The following is a 27,925-nucleotide window of genomic DNA, read 5'->3' on the forward strand; positions in this document are numbered from 1 at the left end:
AGCAATGATCTAAACCTACACATTCCAAGAACAATCAACGCCTCTCATCAACCTTTCCCAAACTCTCCATCTAAACCTCGCCAATGTCCTATGAAAAACTTTCGTCCATCTTAATCACCAATAAAATCACCATCGAAACCGCAACAGGAGGGTACGGTCACGCGAAATATCCACGAGAAGTATAATTGTGTGTAGCAGTAGCAAATATGAAAAGAAAACAGAAGCGAAGAAGACGCGGCGTGGTTCGCAAGGCTACGACAAGGTAAAGTCAACTAACTATCCGGCCTCGAAGAGAAACAGAACAGAGTAGCTAAGCAGAATCTCGAGGCAGGATAGCCAGGAAGAGCTAGGTTGTAGCCGAGGCGAGGCGAGTTCGAGTAGGGATGGGGCAAGGCAAAGCGCATTGGAGAGGCAACGCTAAAGCAACGGGCCCAAAGACGTCGGGACTCGAGCTGGCTCTGGTGGCGCGTTCACCTCCCGCTCGAACGCAGTACGCTTCGGACTCTCGCGCAGGCGAGATTGCACCAATCCGCTCGGTCGATCCGGCGACCACGTGCGCTCCGAACGTTCCACGGGAACCGGCTGTGTTTTGGTGACGGGACCGGGCCACTAGGCCACGTGTTTTTCGCTGGCTTCTTACATCTGACAGAACTAAAGAAAGTTCTTTAACGGATACGCGTGTTCTTTGAGGTTTCTAGGATTCGTAAGTGGAACAAGGACGAGGAGGGTTAAGATATATCGTAATTATGATCCAATTTCTGGATGTTTCGATCATGTATGAAATGGACAGATTGCAGTTAAGAACGCAATAGAGTTATCGAGATTATAAATAGACATGATTATTGAGGATCTGCGGTTGTGTTAATTTGTCGAGCGAAGGATGTAGAGGTGTGGTTGCTATGGTGTAATAGGAATCGCGAGGATGGAATTCGATCGAGGAACGATATAATTCGCGATTAAGAGTACACGTGGATCGGAACGTCTCTGCGATGGTTCAATTTAATCGGGAATTAATTCGATCGATCTGGATAACTATGGATCGTGAGAAGAAGAGATACTAGTTCTAGCTCTGTCCCTATCATAGTGTGACGAATAAGTGGAAAAAGAGGATGTGGAAGTGTAGATAAGGGGAGTAAGATGTTCCGTCCAGAAGCAAAAGGTGAATTTTATAAACTGGAACGCTCCGCGAGCTCCGCCCCGCTGTTTCATTAAAGCAATTCGCTACTGTGAATACGGAATACGTTTTTACTGGGTGGTCGTCTGAAGCAATGAACGATTGAAAAAAAGACTTGACGAGTCCAAGTTTAGATTTATTTTATCCATGTCGAGCGGCTATACACTGGTCGGTTCATTAGACTATGAAGAGCGGAAGTGACGTTATACTATATCCATCGACATCGTGTTCGAACGTCAAGCTGATCGAGAAAGGAGACGTTCGATAAAAACAAGACGGAAAACGTCTAGTCGAGTGGCCAGATAGAAACACGAATATTACAATCCTCTTAAAGTCTTAATGCTTCGTTAACTAACGATAAGTAAAGCTCAGTACATATAGAGACCCATATCTATCCATTCGAACGGGAAATTTTACTCGTCGTAAACGAACGTTGATCGAGAGATCTGTTCTCACGGTTCGAATTAACAGAAAGGTGTCGAGAACTTGGAGCCTGGTTCAAGCGACAAAGAAACGCAATCTCATCACCGAGCATCATTCCACGATCATCGTTCCGAGGCGAAACTGAACGTGATGGCGAATGAATTTGGAATGGTCACGCTAGCGTGAATCGATATGAGAGATACGCGCCGATCCGTCGACACCATTGTTCGGTAACGATGGTCTTATGGATGGATCCATTGATTCGTGATCCGTGTTACAAATAGGCCGAGAAAGAACTAGACGTAGAACACGAGGGAAAAAAGAGCTATCAAGGAAACAAGGGGAGAAGAAGGAAGGAAAAGAGGCGAGCAAAGCGTACGAACCGACCGGGAGCAGGATTGACGGGATGCAGAAGAAACGGTGGTGCACAAAAAACGCTTAAAGCGACAGAGATACCGGGTTAATTAGATTATCGACGGTCCCAGGGAGTTGCTCCCTGAAAGAGCTACCAGCACGACCATACATGGTCCACCGGCCTACGAAGAAGCTGGAGCGTCGCGTGGGAGGTCGTGTAGCTTCCACGCTCGTTTTTACGTAGCTCGGGAAGACGGATTCGTGTGCTCACCTTGGAACCCACACGTCGGCCGCGATTATTAAACAGGCTGGTTGCGCGTCTCGTTTGCGAGTACCGGTCTGTCGATTTGCTGGCAAACGACTTTTCCGAGAAGGCCAGCCATCACCGATCGTCCTTTGAGTTGGTTTCACGGTTACGCGCGATGATCGCCGATCTCCAAGATTTCAAAAGCAAAACGAGTTCGTTTTATTGCTCGATGATATCGATCGAGGTTGCAGGAGGGTACGCCAATCAGACATCTGCAAAGGAAGAAGATCGCGAAGAAAAGAGAAAGAAGGTTCCGTCATCGACTTGAGAAATCGTCGAAAGTTCGTCGATCAGTGGTCAAGAATAACTAGTCGTGAAAGCCGAATCGCGTGCCAACTTTCAATCTCGGCGCCGAATGCCCGCTACGCACGCCAAGATCGCGTTTAAAGCGGCGTCCGCATCCTATAAATCCAGATTTCCGCGATTCCAGTGAACCAGTCAGCGGCTGGCCGCGTATATATGTCGCGCGGCTTCTCTGCTAGATCATTAGACCCGCGTGGAGGAGCATTAAGAACGATGAAAGTGTAGCGGAGCGTGTTATGCAAAACAGTCGACGGAACCAGAAAAGCCTGATCCCGCTGATCGATCCGCTCTGCCGTCGCTACGAATTCGAAGCGATCTCTGGGAATGCGTCACGCTATCGCGGATCGATTTCAATCCTACTATCGATCTACCGAAGATTACGCAACTTCGAAACTTGAATCAGGCTTATGCAACGGTACATCCACTTTGCGATCATAGCATTGGTATCGACGATGAGACTGGTTAACGACGAAAAAATGATTCTCAATACTTCCTAGTTCTTTATCAACAACTTTCATCGTCGTCATCGTGCGATAGTCTTTACCAGGGCTAGTCGTTGGTTCTTTACGAACTTTAATCTCTTCAGGAAGATTCCTCAGCCTGGGATTCTTGAGAATTGAATTGCAAATCGCGATTAAATATGGATCGATTCAAGGGCGTTTCGAGGCTCGCGCGGTGATCGAAAGTCGAGCGGCGGCGCTCGACCGATCACGCGGGACTACGGACGGGAGCAAATATGTCGGTCGCAGGAACCAGGAGGCTATGCAGAGTAGGCCTAGTCGCCGTGCTGGTCACCGCGTTGTGCGTGTTGACTCTGCTTGATTCGCCGCCACAACTCCCGGATCCACCAGCGGATCCTCCTCCTACGCCTGGTAAGCAATTTTCTCCGTTGCTGCGCTCCTTCGCCTCCAGCAGCGCGCGACCCTTGCCCTTTCGTTATCGCTGAACGGTTCGCAGCCCGTACCCACTAACGCGCCTTTGCCACCTAACAATGCCTATTTTTTCTCTGTTTCTTTCTATCTCCTTTTTTATTCGGTTGTTTCATGCTAAGCAATTAGACACCGCTGATTTTGTCCCTTTCGAATCCTTGCGAGGGATTTTAGTTAAGTTTCGCGTTGAGTAAACTTGTGAATAGGTATCTGTGGTCGAAGAATAAAAAGTTCTTAAATTTAAACGCCATATTCATGGAAATTTTACTTTCCTTTTACTTTTACTTTTCTAAGAATACTTATTGACATTTCAGTCTTAAATTAATTAGACGTCTTAAGTATAAGAAAAAAAGTAGTAAAGAAAATTAAATTTTCGATTCAGTCTTGACATCTCTGAGATATTTTTAGAATCGTTGTTCTAAAATGTAATTATATCTAATTAAATATATTTTGTGAAGTAAAAATATGTACAAAAGTATACCTAGTAATTAGCGAATATCTAATTATAGGATAAGGAATGGCGTCTGATCTTATTGGAATATTTTATGTAGCAAACTAAATATCCTCTTTGCCTTATTTTGAAAGCAATATTTCACGAGACACGGAGCTAAGTGAATTCCGCCATGCAAGAATCTCGAATTTATTTTCCTAGCATGAAAGCTCTCTGAGTCAAAGATCATCGATAACAGCTTCTTTAAATATGCAAATGTGCAACTTTTATCTTCTCCTATATCTAAGTATTTGCATATCAAAGCTGTGCAAAGTACAAGTACCTTGATCTGGGACCATGAGAAATTTATAAGTTTCCTGATGGGTTGATCGCTGCTTTTCAAAATGTGTCATAAATTTCCTGAGCGTGTCCGTCAAATATCGATACATCTTTCTTTCGAAGAACTTTACGAGAGCGAACAATTTTTAGCGAGATCAAGATGAAAGAACAAGAATAATAATCATATATCTACATCTATGAGGAAGTCTATATTCTTCTATAGTAGCACTAGGAATTTTTTGATCTGCATAATATTTAACAAGATAACTTTAAGATTCCTCTGCAGGAATATGACAGATGCAGTAACTCACGAAATTGTTCGAACACTTGTAAAATTTTTTTCAGAATTTATTATGTATTTTACGGCATTTTGAAATATTATTAGCATTATTACTTGTAAAAAATATACGATATAGTATACAAATATGAATTTGCATAAATATACTATTTATGTTCGGATAAGACATGACTATCATGATTACGTTGGCAAAATTTATTGTTTAATGTTTATAAATAGCGTTTTGAATAAATATAACTAAAAATCAAGAAATAATTTTAGACTCTTGGTAAATTCGGTTTTAAAAAACACGAAGATACAAAGGTTATGTGATGTTAAATTATATTAAATTCCTACTACATAGTATACCCAAGCCAGGGTAATTATTCACCATCTTTATGAAATCGTAAAGTTTATAGTACCGGTCGTAATTCAAGAGAAAGGTATTTCTGGCTGACGCAACGAAAATGGAGCTCCGGACAAAAGTAAAAGTGACGAAATGCTCGAGTCCTTTCGCTGACACAGCGATTGATACGCTACAAGAAGATTCTACAATCGCAAAAGCCATTCCCATGTGTTAGGATAGCCTCGTTCGAAGTTTAGTAGGAGATTTGTGTTTTACTGTTCGCACTACTTCCTACTAGTGAATACTTTCCTAGCGCTTGGCTCTAGCCGACAAAGAATAGAAAAATTCCACACCGACCTTGCCTTCAATGCCAATGCCTTCAACCGACCATTAATTCATAGTTCGAACGATTATGCTTAATTGTGTCAATTTTAACGAGCCCGCTGTTTCTCTTTGAGCAACGTGTTAGATTTCCTTCAAATAAGTTGTTCGGCCAGCAATTCGATGTAAATCGAACGTTTCATTTTATACTCTACAGGCTTGCATAAGAGGAATCTCGGTGAAGATAAAAGTAAATTTTCTATTATGATTCATGACCAATGTAGCTGAATAATCAGAAGATCTCTTGCTACAGATTTGCAGTTCTGTTTCGGTACAGTGGATTGAAATTTTCCTTTATCCATGAATAAGGGAAAGAATAGTTCCAGAGAGATTTTCTAAGCCTAAATTGGCAGATTTGAACTTCAATTTAATATCGGTATATAATTTCAGGTGCTTTTTAAAAAATTCTATATCTTATCTTCTGTTTAATTTTTTCAAATAATTCAAAACTTCAGAATTCACTCACAATTAATTGTGTAAAATGATTCAAAGTCCTAAATCAACTACCAACAATTTAAACTAATTTTTAAGTGGTGAAATAATAATCTTACAATGAAGATCACTGGGAAATTGTAACTTCAAGACTACATAATTAACAAACGATAAATCAAATATGATGACTGATATAACACGTTAAAACATTCACCATTCATCGCATCGACACCTACTCTAAACTTTAAAATCAGATTTCAGATCAGAAATCAGATCGGATAATCCAAACTTCGTCTTCCAAATTAATTAAACCCAAAGCCGAACAACTATCATCTCCAAGCACCAGCACGTACTAATTCCCTGAGAAAACCGTCGAAATCGAGTCGAGTGGAATGGCGTACAAAAAGCTCGCCCCTTGAGGGCCGTAAATCAACCGCGGTGCGGTGACACAGGCTTATCGTGGACACAAATCTTTACACGGTTCCTTGGCGGTAGCGACTTCATTAGGTGACATAATTTACAGCTCGATTCATCTACCGATTGCCTCCTCTTCCACGTAACACCCTCTTTCTTCTCGTTCTCCAACTATTTCACCTCTGCGAGTTACTGGAAAATGTGAGCCTCGAAGCCTCTTCTCTTCATAGTTCTTCGACCGTCGTCGGTTCATTCTCATATTTCTGTCGGTTACCGTGTAGCAGAATTCGCTTTCTCGTAAAACTAGCGAACCGTGGCGTCTCCGAGAGAAAGCAGGAAGCAAAGTTGCTAAAGGGCAGGCTTGGATGGTACGCGGCATCAGCGTAATACGCAGTCGTTGGGTCAAGGGTAGACACAACTTTTAACGATTGTACAGTGACTGTACACTGTACATAGTAGGATGCATAAGCTGGGATATCAGTGAGAGAGAGAGAGAGAGGAACAAACAGAGACAGAGATGGAGACAGAGACAGAAACAGATAAACAGACAGAAAGCGTGATCGAAACATTCGCACACCGATCGCACGCCGAAGGGCATGGATTTAATTGGTCGGCCAAGCTGCTTTAATTCGAGAATTAACGGAAGATGGATATTTTATGTGCACAGGTGTGAGATGCTTTGGGAGTACAGATTTATGCTAGGTTGAAGAAGTGATAGGGCTAGAAGAAAGGAGTGAAATATTAACCGTAAACGTGCCTTTCACGTATCGTGCCTCTTGGGCTTAACGGTCGTGATTAATTCGGGAATCATTGTAATGAGAGTATCTTTGTTTGCTTAGCAGTTGTCAGTGCTTATTTTGCTGAAGTAATAGTTTTAGTTTTGGAAAGTATTTACGGTGGTGGCTTAATTTGGTCGAATCTAAGACAAGTTTTTCTTAAGAACTTGATATAAATGAGAAAAGCATTCGTTTTAAAAAATGGGATTTAAATATAGAAAAAATGGGATTTAAATATAGGTTTTGACTCGAACAACTAGTTTCATATTTGAAAAGCCGCATTCGAATTTAAACTTGAAAATGAATCTAAATCTAAATAATTAAATTCAAATATGAAAAATTACATGTATGTTTAAATAAAAATTCAAATATAAATGTCAAATTAATATGTAAGAAGCAAGTTGTATAAAAATTCATTCTACAACTAACAGTTAACGAACGCTTTAAACACTGATTATAAACGGTCACGTAGAATTGACAACCGGCTAGTTTCTATTTACGTTTCGTCGTGCGTGAACAAATGACATATCTCACTATTGAATTCATTAAACGAATCGATCGTGATGGCAGAAAATGGAATAAAAGTACGATCAGGGTAGCCAGTGGTCATGACTCCTGGTCATTCGTGACGTTTACGCAAAACGAGTTTCCCTTCGATATACGTTAAAGCATATTTGCTATTACAGAGCAATTAACCAAAAGAGCAATTGAAATTCTATATAGGTAGCTAATCGATGCTTATCGGAGGTCAGTGACGTGTTTCGAAATCGCTTAGAACAGGAATTAGAGAGAAATTACCGAGAATTTATGGAAATAACAATTTAAATGTAGCACGATCGTTTACTGACACGTAAACGTATTCACGACGTACAGCGTCCGGCCTCGCTCGATGACGTAATACTTCCGTCCGGTAAAAGATCGTCGAGGTGTCTAGGCTTCCTTTCTATTCGCAGGGAACGATGACACTATCATAGCTACACGATTGATAATAAAGGAAATTGTTAATCAACTGTTTACAGGTGCAATATCTTTTAATGTGGGTTTTCCGTTAGTTAGAATTATTTTCACTTGCACAGCGGGAGTGTAGGCTCAATCAATTATTGCTAGCAAAAGCTATAAATTTTAATTAAACAAACTTATTTTACCTCGGTAAATTATTGCGATAAAATTGATTTTCCGCGAATATCACCGGAATATATTCAGTGGAAGAGTTAATAACGCAAGAGTAGTAAATCTTCGTAGTGAATTAAGTTATCTGAGTTCATGTCAAAGTTTTACTATTCTAAGTTTTCACCAGAACTAAAAAAATTCTGTAATATTTAATTACTTATACGTTTACTACAACAGGTCATTAAAAATTTCATTCAAACATTTGAAATTTAAACGAAAATAATAATTCTAATTGAGGAATGGATACATACTTCTCAAAACTTGAAATAATTCCCCTAAAAGTTTTTAAATATGTATTCTTTCATAAATATCTTAATACTCATAGAAATCAATATCAAGATTAATGCGTGAGTATAACTCATAACCCACGTACACCATTAAAAGATTACACCGATGTTTAGTATAAACGCTACCTAGAAAAACGAACTTAATTATCTAGCGCGGATACATTCGAGCCTCCGTAAATACTTAAGCGACCATGGTTTATCTTTCACGCGATGTAGCTTTCCATTTAATAACCCGCATCGCGTACGTAGCTCGTATCGAATTAATTAGCCGAAAAGCGTGCGCTACCGCCGCTTCCGCGTTAATGAGCAGAGTGTAGCATGCGTTACGCGACTATCACAATCTCAATCTCCCTGACACATTTTCCAGGTGGCGAACCCCCGGGCACAAGAAGCATCGTGGCTTACTCATGGGCGCGGAGATTGGCACTCGATTACAGACCCTCCAAGGAGTGCGACGGTAATGGAACGTATGGAACGACGTTAAATACGTTCAAGTTAACCGATGAGAAGTGGCTCGAGACAATCCCCGGACAGCTCTTCCTGTACAGCGCCCACTTGGACCTGAGAGTGGCCGGTTACCCAAGCCTCAGGGTGATTGGCGTTAAACGTGGACCTCTACCGACCTCTGGCCTTTTCTGCACCGTCTGGTGAGACATTTTTTCGCGAGCGAGTCAGCCTTTCTATCTTTTCTAGTCACTTCAACCGTTCTTACTTCCGGTATACAGTAAAGCCCTGGTATCGGCGGTTGATCGCGATTCTGCATAATTAAATGGTCACGGTCTAAAAAATTATATGGAAAATTTGTAAATTTCAGCACAGTGGATCTTCAACTCTCCATATTATTACTAGATTGCGGATCTTTATGGAAATTAATATTTCTATGAACACTAGGGAATAGAACTCTTAAATAGAGATTTCTTTTTTCTATTAAATATTATAATCAGTACTATTGCATTATATTTTATATATTTTTCTATATGTTATGCACGTTCTGTATATTTATACATCTTTAAATCTTCCATAAATGCATAAGTATGCATAAGTAAGTACACAGTCCACAGATGATCCTTTTGACAATTCGGAAATTTCGCCGTGTTTCCAAAGCCATATCGTTTTCATCCTTAAAAGCCTCTTGCCTAAAAGTTGCTAGGATAATACTATATCAAAATAACGAGTTAATCCAACGACATATAATAAGATAGGGCTAATCGAGTTCCGCACTCATCATCCATGAACAGTTGCTTTAATCTAACTTCTTGCCTGGTTACTATCAAACTTTCTTTAGACCTTCTTCGAGGGGCAGGCAGCTGTTTCATAATTCGAACGATTATGTAAATTCGGTCACGAAACTAAACTTCCTTCAGTCAAAAAACATTGGCCCCTATCTGAATATTCCGAGATTCAGCACAAATTACTGATTTTGCACGTTCCTCAGACACGGGGAGGAAGATTTCTTTTATTAAAAATACGAGACTTAATAATCTTTGTTTCTGCTCATTTACATGTAAGAAAATATAAGTAGCAAGGATCGTTTAATACAAAAACTTTCTTGAATTAAAGTCGCGATATGTTCTTTGAAATTTATCTAAATATATTGAATATTATCTATATATTATCAAATATATAATCTCTGTTCGTTCAGGTACAAAGAGGAAGAACGTGGCAGAGCTGTCAGCGTGGAGGCACTTGTGTCGACGATTTGGTTGGACGAGTGGGGCGAGACAGTAGATAGCTATGCGGGGATCCTCGTTGGTTGTCAATTACCACCGGATGCAGCGATCGAGCCGTCGAAGGTGTACGTAGGCCTGGAGCCCTGCCACCAGAATGCTAGTCATAGTTTAACGATAAACGGGGAAGACAGGAACGAGGCGAAGGAACGACGCCGTCAGTTCACACTTTGCATCAAGGGTTTGGACTTCGACGAGGACATCTCTCGGAAGATCGTCGCTTTTGTCGAATTCCACCGAATATTAGGTGCCGAGCACTTTTATTTTTACGTGTTCAATGTTCACGAGAACGTGTTGAAGGTGTTGAGGCTGTACGAGCGATCGAACGTGATCAGATGGTTCAATCTGACGTTGCCGGGCGATCTACCGAACGAGAAGATCGCTAGAAGGCGGTTTCTCAGCGAGGACATCTGGATCAAGAGACGTATGGAGCTGATACCCTACAATCACTGCTTCTACGATAATCTTCATCGATCGGAATTCGTGCTGCCCATCGACATCGACGAGGCGATCGTTCCGGCCAGAAGAAAGAACTGGTATGAGCTGTTGCTCGACGAGAGGATCAAGCTTGGAAGAAACTTCAAGGACTTCGCTTCGTATTCAGTTAGAAACGTTTATTTCTTCCCTGAGCTGCAGACCAGAAATCAAACCGACCGCGCTAGCTTCGAGGTCAATTCCGCGAATATTCTGCCTGATCTGGATTATCTGGACACAATCAGAACTGCTTGCATCTCGCCAGAAGGTGACTCGGTGAAGAGCTTTGTCTCGACCAGGCGCGCGTTAACGGTGCACAATCATTACGCTCTGACCACACTGAATCCATCTACCAGACGGGCGCACCATTTTGATCCGGAAGATGTGTTAAAGCATCATCATAGAGCCTGTGATGATAGACACTTGGACTGCGAGATTATGATGGGGGACGTTAGGGTCGATGAATCCGCATTGAGGTACGCGGATGAACTTAATCGAAGGATGAGGACGTTTTTCAGCGACTTCAAAGCATTCACGTAGCGGGAAGAATGATGTATATAATAAAATAGAATTAATCGATTGTGATGTATTTTATTAATTCTTCATCTCCTTATTAGAAGAATATGGTGAGTTATATATATTAAAATGTCCTTGAATCTAAAGAGTTCTCTTATCTTATATTTTGGAACTCGTTAAAATGTTTCCTTTAAGCTATTAAGCATTCTAAAACTTATAAAATCGACAAGAGTAGGCTCATCGTATCTTTCCCCTGTTGAAATCCTCGAAAATTTTCTTTCGCAATTCTCTGTTTATGCAAAATGAAGATATTTAAAATAACATTGGATACAAACGGGCACCGTTCCGCGAAATGAAATTTGTATAATTAAAACGGAAGATTACACGAAATCAGGGACACGAACGAGCTATTTCAGCAATGCACCTCCGCATTACCTCTGGGAAATAAGATAAGAAGACAATGCGACGTTTGCAACTTGTAACCTACGCCGTTCTTACAAAGATCAAACGTTCGTTCAAATTTACTTGTAACATGGTAAAAGCAACAATTCATGCCGCTTTGGAGAATATAACTACTATAATTAGAATAAAAAAACTTCGCTTCACTCTTTTGCGAATACTTCGCCGGTACCTCGAATGATATGATAATGAAATGCACTCATGGGAAATTTTCTCCCTGTCTAGCACGTCGCATCACTTTAAGCGCGATGCGCTCAAATTATAACTCTTTGGCTACCAAAACGAGAAAATCTATTCTTTGTTTTCATGAAGAATATCGCGAATTGTATCTATGTTTCATGCTTTTAACGCTGAATTGGCGTTGCTAACCTCCTTTATTGTGTTGTTTTCTTTTCTGTGTGGTGAGAATGGAGAACAAGTCATACTTAAGCAACCTCTTTCACTGGCCAGTCTTTTAATAGTCAAATGTTCTCACAAAGGAATGCAACAGTAGCGTGAACAGTATGAACTAGTACGAGAACGAGTATAACAACAGTATGTGAATGCAAAATCTACTTATATTCTAGTCCTATAGTTCTGAATTAGTGTTGTTTACCTTTTTTATTATACCATATTCTTGCATCTACAGAAAAAACAAATTACATTTGACCAATTTCCACTATTGACTACTCTCTTTATTGAAAAACGTCCCTACGAAAGGTCATGGTATTGTGACCGTGAATGCGAAACCTATCAATATTCCAGTCTTTTAACTCTAAATTCACATTATTATCTTCTTTTATTATTCTTTTATTATTCTTTTTTTATTAAACGGTCTAATCGCATTTAATCATTTTCTCCTCTTAACCCCTTTGATTGCAAAACCTCTTCATAAAGGTTCACGGCAATATTGCGAACGTAAATACACGCTCAACGCATCTTCATAGACTATTCTCATAATCATTTCCTTTTTATAATTCTTGGTCTAGTCTCTTCGTCTAGCTCTAGTTTTTCTGAGTTGCAATAACATTCTCTGAGGTCAATACCACCTAATGACAAAATTCGCAATCACTTTGTGCCAACCTAATACTTGTCTCCTCTGCCTGCAACTCAGAGAAATTAGAACTAGACCAAGAAACTAGACCAAGAATCATAAAAAGGAAATGATTATGAAAATGGTGGTATTGACAAAATCCGCAATCACCTACCTAACCCCAACCCAATAGTTCGGTATAGAGAGAAACGAGGTGCTTGTCACGGCGTTCGGGGCAGCGTTTACAGTGGTAAACAAGGGTTGAATAGCGCGCTATTCGAAATCCACGGCGCCCACAGCTCTAGATAAATTTTACGATGCGCATAAAGCGACGTGGAAGGACCGGCAAGGTCATAACGAAATTTAATAGCTCATGAGCAGAGCGTGTCCCACATGCTTGTTAGACAAACATGCAGATAACACGGAATGTTATTTGGAGAAGAGATAAGTGACTTCCAACTGCGAGCTTCCCTCAAATTCTCTCTCGCTTTTCTTATAGAATGTTACACGAGGACTTCCAGCAGAGTTGCTGATCCTTTTAGGTCGATATTCACCGACTAGACTCGGGAGCCGGATATATAAATCCTGTGATATTCAATTAGCGAGATGTTGTAACAACTTTCATGCGCAGAAAGAATATCGAATTTGATAAGAGAACGTCAATTTTGAATGTTATCTCTTTTTTGATGGGAGGGAGGTGAAATGATATCGGCCGAAGTGGAGGTTAGAGTCATTTAAATTCGAATCAATAATAAGTAATAATAAATTGAATATTTTGCTGTAATCTTTAATTGTCTTCCATATTTATTAAATTACTACATTTTTAATATTGATCTTGCGAAAATGTTGTGATTTATGTTCTACAAAAATGTAAAACACAAGTAACACAAAAATTTAATTATAGATGTCTTTCAGAAAATAGAAGAATGGTTTTATACATATGTATGCACCAACGTGCACAGTTCATCGTAGAAACACGCAGAAAATTATGTTCAAAGGAACAGTCATTACTTTGAGCGTTCTTCATGGAAATTCTATCACAAGATCTGGAATACACATAGGGCATGTATGCATGTACGACAAACTTCTGTGATGTTTCCAGCGGATCGTTTCAAAGCAACAACTTTACACGCGCTATAAGTATGGTCCGCATTATCGAGATAAGCGTTATTTACTCTCGTTCCTAGCGTGATGGCGAGTACTAACTAATGATGAAGATGTAGATAAATCCCTAGCGTTCATTCTGCGCCAACGCTTCAATTTAAACCTGCTTAATGCTTTGATACATAATAAACATTCAATGATACACTACATGTACAATATATTAGAAAATTCAAATTTTATATTTGTTGAAGGGCTTAATGAAAAGCTGATACAAATGACAAAATTTTCATTAATTTGAGGAAGGTATGGATAAATTTAAATTATTACATAAATCTGTATGCTTTCAAGCATCAGAACATTCTACTATACATTCTATCGCTTAAAACTATCAGGACACTTAATTATTTCTTGACAAAATTTATTTTAGTTACAAAATTTTGAATAAATCAGGCTGCAGTGGCTTGTATTCGTTATAGTTATCAATATCTCTCCATAAGAAAATTCTGCAAGTAAATATAAATATTATGCATCGTTTCTCGTTACAGAAGAAAAAAAAACGCTTATACTACTTGTGCATTGAGCCTCTCAATTATCATCTACCATGACAAAGTTACTTAGCAGCCACCATTTTCTTCGAAACGAGCCATTTCACATCGCGATATGCAAATATTCAATATAAATCGCAACGATCCTACACGCCCAGATGCAACGCGTTAACAAACCCGAAATAACCCTCCTCCTATATCGAATCATAATTTACATACCAATTCTCTAGTTTCGTAGTTTTCACTGCATCGGTTTCATCGCTGTCAGATCGACCGCTAAAGCAGACAATGAGACTGAGAGGGTTAACGAAGTAAGCGGAGCCTAGGTGAACGGAACGCATCAAGATCGACCCAGTTCTGGATAATAATAAGTCGCAGCAAGTGGAACGGATCGGCTGGATAAGGTATCGGGACAGTGGTAAGCACGGGACGCCCGCTATGTTGTATGTAGGTAGGGCAGGTAAATCGCACGAGGTACTCGTTCACGCGCACGTTCTCTTAAATTCTGTTCTTAATTTTTTCTCGCCTCCAGATAAGTGTGAACCACCAACGAACTCGATCATCAACCGAGTCCCGGATAATTTATTAAGGATCAAATAATAGTTTATCATAGCTGGACTATTTACTTTTTATGCATTTATGGGAAATTTGAAGATGGAGGAATATAGAGAATCTCAGATAACATAAAAAATATATAAAATATTCAAAGTAGTATGTTATACAATATTTAATACATAAAATGCATTAAATTTCCTATCCTACATTTGTTCTTTTAATTCGCAAAATTATAAATTTGCATGAAAATAATGCAAAATATAATTATTGCATAAATAGTAGTTTAACGATAACACTATAAATAGCTCGGTTTCTTTAAATTTCACAAAATTGCGATTTTGCTCGCCTCCGGGTAAATGCGAATCATCACGGAACTGTTCAAACGTCAGCCTAGCCCCGGTTAACCCCTTGACAACGGTATCTCGTAGGAGTCAAGGGTTTTTCATGTACACAACTTGCGTGTGTCAGACGTAAACATTATTTATGTAACATATTGTAATATTGCATTATATGTAGCCTCTAATGAATATAAAGAATAAAATTATTGCAGTTCTACCGGTAATTTTCTAATTTAATCTAATATGGTCAAAGATGTTTTTAATTAAAATACCCCGAAAAGTTATTCCACTCTAGGATGTAAAATAATAAAGTAATTGAACTAAATGAGTATTTTAAATAGTTATTTTTTATCTGCAATACAAATAAAATGCCGAAGCATGGCGAGTACAGAGTATTTTATGGAAATGGACGCACTTATATACATAATGACTTAAAATGATTAGAGATAGAAAAATTTAATAGTGCTGCAATTAAATAGCGTTATATAGTTTAAATTCCTATGCTTATGAGCTTGTCTTGACTATTTTGATATAGGACAGAAATAATTAATTGACAATTGATTTGAAATAATAGCTTTTGTAATAATATAAAAGAAACGCAGAAGAAGCTTGATTACTATATAGTGAACAATAGAATTCCACAGTTGACAGGAACATATTTTATTTCTAAAGTTACTCCAAAAAGAAGAAAATCAAATCTGCAAAAACGGCCAGCTGACTAAACGAGCAAACAAACGGACCTAAGATATTGCTGCCAGGATCGTAATAAATCCGTATGTAAATAAATGCTCTGAAACTTATCACGGAAGAATAGGATCCTAAAACATATCTTTAATTTGGTAACGGAGACTGTTACACGTCTGTGATTTTCTACAATTTTACATGGAATACCTCACGAAAGTATTTGAATATAGTCGTGATAATCAAATCTTATTTAAGTGCTAAGGAGATTTCAAAATGTTCCGTGTAATGCAGGCAATATGTTCATTAAAAAACTCTTAAAAATTAATTTGCCTGCTAAGAATTCCTTAGATCGCATTTTTAATATTCTCCTTAAAACTATTCCCACTTTACGCAAAGTTTGGGTCTCGCGAAATCCGTCGTTGAACCGCAGTTCACATCACACGAAAACATTCAACCAGGACGAACGAGACCGCGCCGCTGGTCGAATCAATCATTGTTTTCGCACGTTCGCGGGGAGACGCGATCTCGAAGAAGCGCGCCAACGGGAGTCGTAAATTCCCGTTACGATTTGCTAATCGACGCCGCGAATCGCTCGATCCCTTATTTCTTTTAGGATAATAAGGGTAGTTAAATGAAAGATAACGCTGTTGCTAACAGGTTATTATATATTTTCACAAACCAACAACTTCGGTGTAACACAAAATGAATATTTGTTATGAGATGACTACGAATGAGTGCGACCTGAATCTCTAGACGGATTATCGCGTATACGGATGGATGTGTCGACTCACTGTATTCGAATTGCTGACCGCTTGACGAGATGCTTGATTGAGACTGATCTTCCGGTGTAAACTCGGTCGAAGGATGTTGACTGTTCGAAGGATGTAAAATCAGTGATGTTCGGAGACGATGCTGTGGCGGAGGAAGGCTAAGGATGGGTGTGTCTAGCGCACGGGACCATCGGATTTGTTGGTGACGATTTTGACTAACAGAATGAAGGAAATAGTCTTCGTTGTTAATTGGTTAAACGAAGGGTCTTAACCGCCCTCGAGAGAAAGTGGTTCGTGGGAGGAAAGTTGCATCATACGTGAGAAAAACCAACTTTCCCTTGTCAAGCCGTAGTAGACAAAGGTCTTTAGAAATGCTTCGGAAACAGACGTTTGTTCAGTTTGAAGGACCTCGAATAGGAAATTCCTAAGATTTATGGAAGATACTTGAGACTATTGAGAGTACGCAGTGAGTATCCGAAGACATTTGGTTGCCATCTTGCCCGCGGTGTGTGGCCTGGGCCAGGTAGAGTGTTACGCGACGTAACAATCATTTTTAATTTAAGCGGAATTGCGATGGAATCGGAGATGAAAGGACATCGGAGCCTTCGCTTTGGAATTTTGGGAAAATCCCTTAACACTTTAATTTAGATTCTACCATAGTCGTAATTAAGCAATTGTCGTCATTCAATCCGATTGTATTTGTTAAAGATTTGTGATAATGAGCGTAATACGGGAAGATACGGGAAATCTGCTTTTCTCAAGAACGACGCTTATAGCTAACAACTTTCACTCAAGGGCGGTTAGCATCCTTCTTCAACCACCAACATAGAAATTAACCAGTTAACAGGAACGTCGATTTTCCTCACTTTCTGAACGAAGGCTTTTATCGACGAATCCGATGATCTCATGTCCTCAAACACACCCCATCATAGTATTCTTTTGCAGCATCAAAGTGACGGAAAGTCATTCTCTCTCGTGAGCTCTCATAAGCGGATTACATAGCGTCTCGACAATCAGTGAATACACTACAAGGAGTTCATTTAGTAATACTAACAGTTTGGTAATACTTGTACCGTAGACAAGTAAGTCAAGTCCGGCATAGACTTTAGAAGCAAGTACATTTGTTATCCCGTTGACCGCGGAATCGGTATCGAATATATGAACATTGTCATTAGTGCCTAATCACCGCGATCACTTGTCAATTCTGTAATGTCCACATTTGTACACATAATCATTATTGTACTAGTACAAATTTTCCCTACTGCATAAGAACAATATCTAATACAAATGAAGATTCGTTACAGGCCCCTAACCCTAATCATAATGTGAACCCAACACATCTAACGTATTGCTATATAACATTACACCATATAACGTAATACAAGAAAATGTAATACTATATAACATAATACGAAATAACGTAATACTATCTAACGTAAAAGCCTATATGATATACCATATAACGTAATACTTTTATAACGTTATACCATATAACGTTATACTATATAACGTCATACGCTACAATGTTATAATATATAACGTAATACGTTATATGGTTATACCATATAACGTTATACTATATAACGTAATACGTTATAGCTTTATACAGAATAACGTAATCCGTCATAAAGTTATACTATATAACGTGATAAGTTATAACGTTCTACCATATAACGTTAAGTTATATAACGTAATACGTTACAACGTTATACCATATAACTGTAATACGTCATAACGTATTACCATATAACGTCATACTATATAACGAAATACGTTATAACGTTATACCATGTAAGATTATACCAAATAACGTTATACTATATATCGCAATACTTTATAACGTTATACTATATAACGTAACACGCTATAGCGTTAGACCATGTAACGTATCACATTTAAACGTTATTCCATATAACGTTATGTTACATAATAACGTTATACTATATAAGGTAATACGTAATAACGTTATACCATATAGCGTAAAACGTTCTAACGTTATACCATATAAGGTTATACTATATAACGTAATACGTTACAACGTTATACCATATAACCTTAGGTCATATAACGTTATACTATGTAACGTAATACGTTATAACGTTATACCATATAACGTTATACCATATAACGTAAACCGTTTAAACTTTATAAAATATAACGTTAGACTATATAACGTAATACGCTATAACGTTATACTATATAACGGAATACGCTATAGCATTATAAAATGTAACGTAATACGTTTAAACGTTATTCCATATAACGTTATGTTATATTGCGTAATACGTTATAACGTTATGCTATATAACGTAATACGTTAAAATGTTATACCATATGACGTTATTTTAGATAACTTCATACGTTATAGCGTTATACCACATAACGTAATACGTTATAACGTTATACTATATAACGTAATACGTTATAAAGTTATACCATATAACGTAATACGTTATAACGTTATACAATATAACGTAATACGTTATAACGTTATACCATATAACGTAATACGTTATAACGTTATACCATATAACGTAATACGTTATAATGATATACCATATAACGTTATTTTAGATAACTTAATACGTTATAGCGTTATACCACATAACTCAATTCGTTATAACATTATACTATATAACGTAATACGTTTTAAAGTTATACCATATAACGTAATAAGTTATAACGTTATATCGTATAACGTTATACTATATAACGAAATACGCCATAACGTTATGCCATATAACGTTATACTATATAACGTAATACGTTACAACGTAATACTATATAACGTAATACGTTATAATGTTATACTATATAACGTACTACGTTATAACGTTATACCACGCAACGTATTACGTTATAACGATATACCATATAACGTATTACGTTATAAAGTGATACTATATAACGTAGTACCTTATAACGATATACAATAGAACGTCATACTATATGACGTAATACGTTATAACGTTATACCATATAAAGTAAAACGTTATAACGTTATACTATATGACGTAATACGTTATAACGTTATACCATATAACGTAATACGTTATAACGGCATACCATATAACGTAATACGTTATAACGTCATACCATATAACGTAATACGTTATAAAGTTATAGCATATAACGTATGACGTTATAACGTTATAAAATATAACGTAATACGTTATAACGTTATACCATATAACGTAATACGTTATAACGTCATACCATATAACGTAATACGTTATAACGTCATACCATATAACATTATGCTATATTACGTAATACATTATAAAGTGATACTATATAACGTAATACGATATAACGTTATACCATATAACGCAATACGTTATAACGTTATACCATATAACGCAATACGTAATAACGTTATACCATATAATGTAATACGTTATAACGTTATACCATATAACGTAGTACGTTAAAACGTTATACCATATAACGATATAGTATATAACGTAATACGTTACAACGTTATACTATATAACGTAATACCTTATAACGTTATACTATATAACGTGCTACGTTATAACGTTATACCATATAAAGTAAAACGTTATAACGGTATACCATATGACGTAATACGTTATAACGTTGTACCATATAACGTAATACGTTACAACGTTATACCTTATAACGATATACTAAGTAACGTAATACGTTACAACGTTATAAGATATAACATAATACGTTACAACGTTATACCATATAACGTAAAACCTTATAACGTTATATCATATAACGTTATACAATATGACGTATTACGTATTAACGTTACACCATATAACGTTATGCTATATTACGTAATACATTATAAAGTGATACTATATAACGTAATACGATATAACGTTATACCATATAACATAATACGTTATAACGTTATGCCATATAGCGTAATACGTTATAAAGTTATACCATATAACGTACTACGTTATAACATTATACCATATAAAGTAAAACGTTCTAACTTTATACTATATAACGTAATACGCTATAACGTTATACTATATAACGTAAAAACTTTATACCATATAACGTAATACGTTATAACGTTATACTATGTAACGTGCTACTTTATAACGTTATACCATATAAAGTAAAACGTTATAACGTTATACTGTATAACGTAATACGTTACAACGCTATACTATATAACACAATACGTTATAACGTTATACTATATAACGTAATACGTTATAACGTTATACCACATAACGTGATACGTTATAACGTTATACCATATAAAGTAAAACGTTATAACGTTATACCATATATCGTAATACGTTATAACGTTATACTATATAACGTAATACGTTATAACGTTATACTATATAACGTGCCACGTTATAACGTTATACCATATAAAGTAAAACGTTATAACGTTATACCATATAGCGTTATACGTTATAACGTTATACCATATAACGTAATACGTTAAAACGTTATACCTTATAACGATATAGTATGTAACGTAATACGTTATAACGTTATACCATATAACGATATAGTATATAACGTAATACGTTATAACGTTATGCCATATAGCGTAATACGTTATAAAGTTATACCATATAACGTACTACGTTATAACATTATACCATATAAAGTAAAACGTTCTAACTTTATACTATATAACGTAATACGCTATAACGTTATACTATATAACGTAAAAACTTTATACCATATAACGTAATACGTTATAACGTTATACTATATAACGTGCTACTTTATAACGTTATACCAAATAAAGTAAAACGTTATAACGTTATACTGTATAACGTAATACGTTACAACGCTATACTATATAACACAATACGTTATAACGTTATACTATATAACGTAATACGTTATAACGTTATACCATATAACGTAATACGTTATAACGTTATACCATATAACGTAATACGTTATAACGTTATACCATATAACGTAATACGTTATAACGTTATACCATATAAAGTAAAACGTTATAACGTTATACCATATATCGTAATACGTTATAACGTTATACTATATAACGTAATACGTTATAACGTTATACTATATAACGTGCCACGTTATAACGTTATACCATATAAAGTAAAACGTTACGACGTTATACCATATAGCGTTATACGTTATAACGTTATACCATATAACGTAATACGTTAAAACGTTATACCTTATAACGATATAGTATGTAACGTAATACGTTATAACGTTATACCATATAACGATATAGTATATAACGTAATACGTTATAACGTTATACCATATAACGTAATAGGTTATAACGCTATACCATATAACGTAATACATTATAACGTTATAATATATAACGAAATAAGTCATAACGTTATACCATATAACGTAATACGTTATAACGTAATACCATATAACGTAATACGTTATAACGTTATACCATATAACGATATAGTATATAACGTAATACGTTATAACGTTATACCATATAACGTAATACTTTATAACGTTCTACCATATAACGTAATACGTTATAACGTTATACCATATAACGTAATACGTTAAAACGTTATACCATATAACGTTATACCATATAACGTAATACGTTAAAACGTTATACCATATAACGTTATGTTATATTACGTAATACATTATAAAGTGATACTATATAACGTAATACGATATAACGTTATTCCATATAACGAAATTCGTTATAACGTTATACCATATAACGCAATACGTTAAAACGTTATACCATATAACGAAATAGTATATAACGTAATACGTTACAACGTTATACTATATAACATAATACGTTAGAACGATATACCATATAACGTAATACGATATAACGGTATACCATATAACATGTTACGTTAAAAAGTTATACCATATAACGATATAGTACATAACACAATACGTTATAACGTTACACCATATAACGTAATACGTTATAATGATATACTATATAACGCAATACGTTATAACGTTATACTATATAACGTGATACGTTACAACGTTATACCATATAAAGTAAAACGTTATAACGTTATACCATATGACGTAATACGTTATAACGTTGAACCATATAACGTAATACGTTACAACGTTATACCATATAACGAAAGAGTATATAACGTAATACTTTATAAAGTTATACTATATAACATAATACGTTACAACGTTATACCATATAACGTATTACGTTAAAACGTTATATAATATAACGATATAGTATATAACGTAATACGTTATAACGTTATACCATATAACCTAATACGTTATAACGTTATACCATATAACGTAATACGTTATAACGTTATACCATATAATGAAATTCGTTATAACGTTATACCATATAACGTAATACGTTATAACCTTATACCATATAACGTAATACGTTATAACGTTATACCACAAAACGTGCTACGTTATAACGTTATACCATATAAAGTAAAACGTTATAACGTTATACCATATAGCGTAATACCTTATAAAGTTATACTACATAACGAAATTCGTTATAACATTATACCATATAAAGTACAACGTTCCAACTTTATACTATATAACGTAATACGCTATAACGTTAGACTATATAACGTAATACGCTATAACGTTAGACTATATAACGGATTACGCTATAGCATTATAAAATGAAACGTAATACGTTTAAACGTTATTCCATATAACGTTATGTTATATTGCGTAATACGTTATAACGTTATGCTATATAACGTAATATGTTAAAATGTTATACCATATGACGTTATTTTAGATAACTTAATACGTTATAGCGTTATACCACATAACGTAATACGTTATAACATTATACTATATAACGTAATACGTTTTAAAGTTATAGCATATAACGTAATAAGTTATAACGTTATATCGTATAACGTTATACTATATAACGAAATACGCCATAACGTTATGCCATATAACGTTATACTATATAACGTAATACGTTACAACGTAATACTATATAACGTAATACGTTATAATGTTATACTATATAACGTACTACGTTATAACGTTATACCACGCAACGTATTACGTTATAACGTATACCATATAACGTCGTAACGTTATACCATATAACGTAATCGTTAAACGTTATACGTTATACCACGTATAACGTTATACCATATAACGTAATACGTTATAATGATATACCATATAACGTTGCAGATAATTAATAAGTTATAGCGTTATACCACATAACTCAATTCGTTATAACATTATACTATATAACGTAATACGTTTTAAAGTTATACCATATAACGTAATAAGTTATAACGTTATATCGTATAACGTTATACTATATAACGAAATACGCCATAACGTTATGCCATATAACGTTATACTATATAACGTAATACGTTACAACGTAATACTATATAACGTAATACGTTATAATGTTATACTATATAACGTACTACGTTATAACGTTGCACCATATAACGTAAAACGTTGTAACGTTATACCATATAACGTCATACTATACAACGTAATACGCTATAACTTTATACTATATAACGTAATACGCTATAACGTTAGACTATATAACGTAATACGCTATAACGTTAGACTATATAACGGATTACGCTATAGCATTATAAAATGAAACGTAATACGTTTAAACGTTATTCCATATAACGTTATGTTATATTGCGTAATACGTTATAACGTTATGCTATATAACGTAATACGTTAAAATGTTATACCATATGACGTTATTTTAGATAACTTAATACGTTATAGCGTTATACCACATAACGTAATACGTTATAACATTATACTATATAACGTAATACGTTTTAAAGTTATACCATATAACGTAATACGCTATAACGTTATACAATATAACGTAAAATCTTTATACCATATAATATTATACCATATAACGTAAAACGTTATAACGTTATATCATATAACGTTATACCACATAACGTAAAATCTTATAACGTTATATCATATAACGTTATAAAATATGGCGTATTACGTATTAACGTTATACCATATAACGTTATGCTATATTACGTAATACATTATGAAGTGATACTATATAACGTAATACGATATAACGTTATACCATATAACGTAATGCGTAATAACGCTATACCATATAACGTAATACGTTATAACGTTATACCATATAACGTAATACGTTACAACGTAATACTATATAACGTAATACGTTATAATGATATACCATATAACGTTATTTTAGATAACTTAATACGTTATAGCGTTATACCACATAACTCAATTCGTTATAACATTATACTATATAACGTAATACGTTTTAAAGTTATACCATATAACGTAATAAGTTATAACGTTATATCGTATAACGTTATACTATATAACGAAATACGCCATAACGTTATGCCATATAACGTTATACTATATAACGTAATACGTTACAACGTAATACTATATAACGTAATACGTTATAATGTTATACTATATAACGTACTACGTTATAACGTTATACCATATAACGTAATACGTTATAACGTTATACCATATATCGAAATTCGTTATACCATATAACGTAATACGTTAAAGCGTTATACCATATAACGATATAGTATATAACGTAATACGTTACAACGTTATACTATATAACATAATACGTTACAACGTTATACCATATAACGTAATACGATATAACGTTGTACCATATAACGTGTTACGTTAAAAAGTTATACCATATAACGATATAGTATATAACGTGCTACGTTACAACGTTATACCATATAAAGTAAAACGTTATAACGTTATACCATATAACGTAATACGTTATAACGTTGTACCATGTAACGTAATACGTTAAAACTTTATACCATATAACGATATAGTACATAACGTAATACGTTATAACGTTATACTATATAACATAATACGTTACAACGTTATACCATATAACGTATTACGTTAAAACGTTATATCATATAACGATATAGCATATAACGTAATACGTTATAACGTTATACCATATAACGTAATACGTTATAACGTTATACCATATAACGTAATACGTTATAACGTTATACCATATAATGAAATTCGTTATAACGTTATACCATATAACGTAATACGTTATAACGTTATACCATATAACGTAATACGTTATAAAGTTATACCACAAAACGTGCTACGTTATAACGCTATACCATATAAAGTAAAACGTTATAACGTTATACCATATAGCGTAATAGGTTAGAACGTTATACTATATAACGCAATACGTTATAACGTTATACCATATGACGTAATACGTTATAACGTTACACCATATAACGTAATACGTTATAACGTTATACCATGTAACGTAATACGTTAAAACTTTATACCATATAACGTAATACGTTATAACGCTATACAATATATCGTAATACTTTATAACGTTATACCATATAACGAAATTCGTTATAACGTTATACCATATAACGTAATACGTTAAAACGTTATACCATATAACGATATAGTATATAACGTAATACTTTATAACGTTATACCATATAACGTAATACGTCATAACGTTAAACCATATAACGTAATACGTTAAAACGTTATACCATATAACGTTATGTTATATTACGTAATACATTATAAAGTGATACTATATAACGTAATACGATATAACGTTATACCATATAACGTGTTACGTTAAAAAGTTATACCATATAACGATATAGTATATAACGCAAAGCGTTATAACGTTATACCATATAGCGTAATACGTTATAACGTCATACCATATAACGCAATACGTAATAACGTTATACCATATAACATAATACGTTAAAGCGTTATACCTTATAATGATATAGTATGTGACGTAATACGTTACAACGTTATACTATATAACATAATACGTTACAACGTTATACCATATAACGTATTACGTTAATACGTTATGTCATATAACGATATAGTATATAACGTAATACGTTACAACGTAATACCATATAACGTAATACATTATAACATTATAATATATAACGAAATAAGTCATAACGTTATACCATATAACGTAATACGTTATAACGTTATACCATATAACGTAATACGTTATAACGTTATACCATATAACGTAATACGTTAAAACATTATACCATATAACGATATAGTATATAACGTAATACGTTATAACGTTATACTATATAACATAATACGTTACAGCGTTATACCATATAACGTATTACGTTAAAACGTTGTATCATATAACGATATACGTTATAACGTTATACCATATAACGTAATACGTTAAAACGTTATACCATATAACGTAATACGTTATAACGTTGTACCATGTAACGTAATACGTTAAAACTTTATACCATATAACGATATAGTATATAACGTAATACTTTATAACGTTATACCATATAACGTAATGCGTTATAACGTTATACCATATAACGTAGTACGTTAAAACGTTATACCATATAACGTTATGTTATATTACGTAATACATTATAAAGTGATACTATATAACGTAATACGATATAACGTTATACCATATAACGTGTTACGTTAAAAAGTTACAACATATAACGATATAGTATATAACGCAATGCGTTATAACGCTATACCATATAGCGTAATGCGTTATAACGTTATACCATATAACGTAGTACGTTAAAACGTTATACTATGTAACGTTATGTTATATTACGTAATACATTATAAAGTGATACCATATAACGTAATACGTTATAACGTTTTACCATATAACGTAATACGTTAAAACGTTATACTATGTAACGTTATGTTATATTACGTAATACATTATAAAGTGATACTATATAACGTAATACGTTATAACGTTATACCATATAGCGTAATGCGTTATAACGCTATACAACATAACGTAATACTTTATAACGTTATACCATATAACGAAATTCGTTATAACGTTATACCATATAACGTAATACGTTAAAACGTTATTCCATATAACGATATAGTATATAACGTAATACTTTAAAACGTTATACTATATAACATAATAGGTTACAGCGTTATACCATATAACGTATTACGTTTAAACGTTATATCATATAACAATATAGTATATAACGTAACACGTTACCTCGTAATACCATATAACGTAATACGTTAAAACGTTATACCATATAACGTAATGCGTTATAACGTTATACCATATAACGTAATAAGTTATAACGTTATACCATATAACGTAATACGTTATAACGCTATACAATATATCGTAATATTTTATAACGTTATACCATATAACGAAATTCGTTATAACGTTATACCATATAACGTAATACGTTAAAACGTTATACCATATAACGATATAGTATATAACGTAATACTTTATAACGTTATACCATATAACGTAATACGTTATAACGTTATACCATATAACGTAATACGTTAAAACGTTA

At 34.8% G+C, this 27,925-nt stretch overlaps 1 protein-coding gene across 1 annotated transcript; it reads left to right on the forward strand.

Moving 5' to 3' along the window:
* The first annotated feature begins 451 nt into the window (after nt 1-451).
* LOC117237720 lies at nt 452-11,123 on the forward strand. Its single transcript, XM_033502012.1, has 3 exons — nt 452-3,433; nt 8,710-8,989; nt 9,985-11,123. Exons 1-3 carry the CDS (start codon nt 3,298-3,300, stop codon nt 11,081-11,083), a joined length of 1,515 nt encoding a protein of 504 aa, XP_033357903.1. The 5' UTR covers nt 452-3,297; the 3' UTR covers nt 11,084-11,123.
* The last annotated feature ends 16,802 nt before the right edge of the window (nt 11,124-27,925 follow it).

The sequence above is a fragment of the Bombus vosnesenskii genome, unplaced genomic scaffold, assembly GCF_011952255.1.
Source record: "Bombus vosnesenskii isolate JDL3184/JDL3185 unplaced genomic scaffold, Bvos_JDL3184-5_v1.1 scf7180000013264, whole genome shotgun sequence".
Taxonomy (NCBI): Eukaryota; Metazoa; Arthropoda; class Insecta; order Hymenoptera; family Apidae; genus Bombus; species Bombus vosnesenskii.

Excerpts from the sequence above, each read along its gene's own strand:
- LOC117237720 (XM_033502012.1), top strand. The coding sequence starts at position 3,298 with ATGTCGGTCGCAGGAACCAGGAGGCTATGCAGAGTAGGCCTAGTCGCC. Across the intron at positions 3,434-8,709 it reads GGATCCTCCTCCTACGCCTG|GTGGCGAACCCCCGGGCACA; the intron begins GTAAGCAATTTT and ends CACATTTTCCAG. Across the intron at positions 8,990-9,984 it reads GGCCTTTTCTGCACCGTCTG|GTACAAAGAGGAAGAACGTG; the intron begins GTGAGACATTTT and ends CTGTTCGTTCAG.